Source organism: Nanorana parkeri, unplaced genomic scaffold, assembly GCF_000935625.1.
Source record: "Nanorana parkeri isolate BGI_ZX_2015 unplaced genomic scaffold, ASM93562v1 scaffold1202, whole genome shotgun sequence".
NCBI classification, from domain to species: domain Eukaryota; kingdom Metazoa; phylum Chordata; class Amphibia; order Anura; family Dicroglossidae; genus Nanorana; species Nanorana parkeri.
Window position 1 is genome coordinate 219,663 of NW_017307470.1, and position 4,840 is coordinate 224,502.

General features: G+C 38.7%; 1 protein-coding gene across 1 annotated transcript in view; it reads right to left on the reverse strand.

The window, feature by feature from the left end:
* The window catches only part of PRDM14 (PR/SET domain 14), a 9,092-nt gene that overhangs the window by 1,899 nt on the left and 2,353 nt on the right, over positions 1–4,840 (reverse strand). Inside the window, exons 4-6 of the mRNA XM_018568525.1 lie at positions 4,201–4,471; positions 3,120–3,322; positions 405–506 (exon numbers count right to left, since the gene is read on the reverse strand). Of these exons, the coding sequence (XP_018424027.1) occupies positions 405–506; positions 3,120–3,322; positions 4,201–4,471 (576 nt within the window). The remainder of the gene's footprint in view (positions 1–404; positions 507–3,119; positions 3,323–4,200; positions 4,472–4,840) is intronic.

A 4,840-nucleotide genomic window follows, 5' to 3' on the forward strand; every position in this document is an offset into this window, starting at 1 on the left:
AGCACAGCCACGCCCCCCGGCCTTCACCCCCAGCATGCCAACTCCCACCTCCGACATGCACAGCTGGCACCCAGAACTGCAACTGTGTTTTATACTGTATCTTTATACACTTACTGGTACAATTCATTTTTTTTTGTTTATTCATTGTAAGAAATTAGAAGGAAACATTCAGAATTTTAATTTACATAAATGCATGTTTGTGCTTTAACCATTCATTTCAGTGGCCCCGCACATATATGCACAAATATATAGCATGCAATATTCAAAAATGCTCTAAGCTGCACCTCATATTGGAATTAATGGGATTTCTACTTGAAATGCATGCACTGTACTAGCAAACTGGACAAGTGCAAAGAGAGGGAGCAGAGAACAATGGGAATGAGGGAGGATGGCAGTTACTGTACCTTGTTGCAGTAGACACATTTATAAGGTCTCTCCCCGGAATGGACTCTCATGTGTTTGTTCAGGCTGGAAGACTGAGAGAAACTTTTCCCACACACTGTGCACTGAAATCAAAGTAAGCAGACAAGAGCATGACCAAAGCTGAACTTCACTGGCATGTCATCATGATTACCAACATTGCCTAGTTTAGCACCATATAACTAGGGCTATGTTACCATATGGATAGTCAAGGCTTGCGGCTAGAGCAACATTGATTGGGGGTTGGGGATAATTGCTTTTCAATGATTGTGTTTATTGCTTCCACTTGAATGATATTGTTTGTCCTGGCATTTTTTTAGCCATTATTTATTATAAACAATGAATGCTGGAAAGAAGATGATAAGCATGCTAAATGTCCAAGACTGATGGCATTCATACTTACCAAGGTTGATTTAGTAAAGAAGTACAATTATATGCCAAATATTTTTTTTTTATTATTATACTATACCTAATTGGATATTCTAAACTGCATATTAAAAACGATTTTGTGTGCAATTACAATTTACCTGAATGGATCTGCTTAACATGAGTAACATACAACGTTGTAGGATGTAACTGCATCCATTAACTAGCTACATAAGAATGAATGTATGAGAGATACACAATATATGTGTGTGTGTGTATATATATATATATATATAGATATATGTATATATCTATATATATATATAGATATATGTATATATCTATATATATGTATATATATAGATATATATATACACACACAGTATATTTGTATTTAATTGAAGCTGACTCCGATAATATCAATAAACAGGATACATTTAAATATAGCTATATACCAGTTACAGATTTTACTGTACACGCCATCTATATGATTTACGTAATTTACCAGGGACAGGCAACCTTGGCACTATCATATCTCTGCCTCTGGGAGTCATGCCTGTGCCTTTCAGTCTTGCAATGCCTCATGGGACTTGGGCCAAGGTTGCCTATCCCTGTGATAAACATTACCGAAGTGCCATAGACAATGGAGATGGTTAAATATAATAATGCATTAAAATTTAAACATTTAGCAGCAAAATATATCTTACTCTGCTATAGTGTGGTGCTTCAGATGGTACACAGGATGCTAAATATATGAAATGGAATGTAGTCAGTGCTGGGGTTCGTGGTGCCTGGTGATGGATGGGATGTGTCCCCAGGTTCCAGTGTCCTCCTTGGCTCAGTGTATGACAATGAAGAGAACTTTGTATTGATCCTAGACACATCTCTAATATTACACACAATGCATTAGTCCCAAATATGTGTAGAACACTCAAGAAAATCATCTCAGCCAACTGAACTGTTAAATAATGTAAGCTGGCCCGTGAAATGGAAGTGTGTCTCATTGAGCCAGACCTGGATCTATTTCAGTTTACAAGCCTTTCAGGTCTAAATATGGGGCCTGCAGCCAAACCCTGCTGAGATAATGGCAGCCACCCGTGACTTGGCTTAACTCTTTCACTGAAAAAGACCTACTGGTGTCAATCATAATACCCTGCATACAAGGACAGGAGACCTGGCAAATTACTTTCTAATGATTAACTGGTGATGCTTTCTAAAACCAGAAATATATTGAGAAGTGCAAAAAAGGTGCACAGAGGTAAGATAAAGGTCTTGCAAAGGTGGGGAAGGACCATATTCTCATGTGTATAAATATCTTATGTTGCCAAAAAAACTATTTTACAGTTCCAGTGCTGACAGTAGCACACCGCCTAAAGAACATATTAGAATGTGACAGCTCTGACCTGATGGCAGAGGCTTCGATGTATGTCTGTTCTCAAGAAAACACACAAATGAAATGTGGTGTGTGTGTATGGGTAACCCATTATTCCAGCCATCTCTCCTAGCTTGTATCTATGTGCCATGGCAGATGATGTCAATGAAACCCTCTATATTGCTTTTAAAACCCTTGCTGCATTAGTATCACTGACAGGGCTATTCACAAAAGGGTGAAGAGTTTGGAGAAGGCAGGAGAAGTTAACAATTTAAGACAGCATAGCTGAACCGGAAAGTAAGCTGAATTGGAGAATGTTTCCAAATTGGTTATTTTGGCCTATAATTGTTCCCTTCTCCTGCCTTCTCCAAACTCGTCACCCTTTTGTGAATAACCCTGTGAGTGTATCACTTTCTGTAACGTTACCAATGCCACTTATCCCTCTAGAGTAGACCATGAGGAGGAACATGTAGCCTGTATTCTACTGAGAGGTTCTGACACAAAATCATCCTTAATCCACTGACATTAACACCTGGTGACGGATACCCATCATTGGAGTCTATAGGCACACCAGATTTGGCACCCAAATCAACACCGGTCTGCTAGGATAATCTTTTTACAGAGTTTTCTTTTCTTTTTTTTGCCTGTCCTAACCTAGCTTAGCATAGTTTAGGAGTGAGTAAATGAGCTTTAATGAGATGCCTGCTTTATTATTTATGACGGGAAAATGTGCTGCCTATGACTATTCAAGGAAAAGGCAACCCCTTTCCGCTGCGGCCTTATAATGCAGACCTACAAAACCAGCCATTTAAAACCCCCATGATCCCTCTATAACAGGGCAAGTTGTGCTATAGGTTGCATGTCTGCTCCTGGCTTTATTAAAAACAGATCTTTATGTGTATAGTTGTATAAACAATCATTAGTACATACAGCAGAAAGTGTGAAAGGAGACTGAACTCACCTTGTGTGGTCTGTGCTTCTCATGCACATGTAATATGTGAATCCTCAGTCTGTCCCTCTTCTCAAATGACCTTTGACACAGATGGCAGGGAAACTTTCTATCCCCCTGGTCCACACAGCGGGTATATTTAAGGTGTTTGTCACGGTAATATCTATAGGCAAACACTTTGCCACATCGCTCACACTTGTATCCATCTCCAGACTCTGCAAGACACAATCAGAATAGAATGTATCCAGACACAGAGAGACACTTTAATACAACCCTAGCACCCTACTTTGTTTCCATTAGGGGTACTGCTGGGGAATCATTTTTGGAATGTGTAGTTTCCCCCTATTTTTCTAAAGATTGTAGTAAACTCAACACAATATAATAGAGGGAGCAGTACAATATCACATTGGTGAGACAATGGTAATACAATTCTGTATTTTATTACACTGGGCATCAGGACTGGGAAAGTATCATATATTCATATATGCATTCTGGTCATCTATATATACAGAATCATTTGTATACAGCACAGAATAGGCAAACCATTTTATTCTACTATATCATTCAACTGTGTTAAACTTATTAGCTCTCATCAGTGCAAGGCATAGTGCAATATGTAAAGTCTGTCGTTATGGATAAAGAAAGGCAGTTGTACATTTTGGGAAGAGCTGACAATTGGACATTTTTTGATCTTCTATTTTTGATCTTTAATCAGTGATTGCATTGCTTCATTTCCCTCATGTTTTCTTTAGTGTGGTCTATTTGTTTAGGTGCATTCATTCTGGTAAGAGCTCAAACAGAACAAAGCACACCCCACAGGTAAATCCATAAATTGAAGGATAATGTGGCTTGTATATTCCGATAACTATTAGCCTAAATCATTGCAAGATAATTACTTAGCAGATAATCCTGATCTGATTCTGCTCATGTCAATAACAATTACACGGGCTTGTTTGGATGGGCTTTACTGAGCGCCTAACCGTTATATTTTCCTTCTGCAGATTAAAGCAACAGAGGTTTAAATAAAGACTTCTTTATTCCTCATCAATAGCACAACACGAAGGCCTCTGCCTGCGCCATGTTGGGAGCTTACCTTCTGTTTCCTGGAAAGAGGCTCTGCCCTCATCCATGCCCTTCAGACTGACAGGGATGCCCAGGAACTGGAGGTAGCAATCTCCATACCAGACGAGCAGCTCGTGGTTGGGTAGAATCTCCTTACAGGTCTCATAGTAGATCTCCCCCTCACTCTGCACTGCGATCAGGTTCTGCTCCTCTGGGAAGCGGGCACAGTTCACCAATGCCATCCAATGCCCAGATGCCCCTTTGCCGTCTATGAAGTGACTGAGCCTCCCGTCCTCAAAAATCTGCCAGAGGGAACAAAACGAATTATTATTACCTCTTAATGGAGAATGAAAATATCTGCATCAGAGGAATTAATGTCCGAAATCGTTTAATAATATCTTTGTCAGGTTTTATCATTACAGATCATTTACTAGTAATGGACTTTTTTTTACTATGCCAGCGATTTACAATTCTAAGACAACGAACCACCCAGAGACACTGCAGAGCTGGAGGTTTATTTGTTGTTTCTGTATTTTAGTTTATTCCTTCCATTGGTAGTTGTTATAATATCATGAGGGAGTAGTTTTATTATAATTAATAGTCAAAATAACAATATTATTAATAAGAGTAATAATAATAATAATTAATTAGTTATAATATATTATTACTAA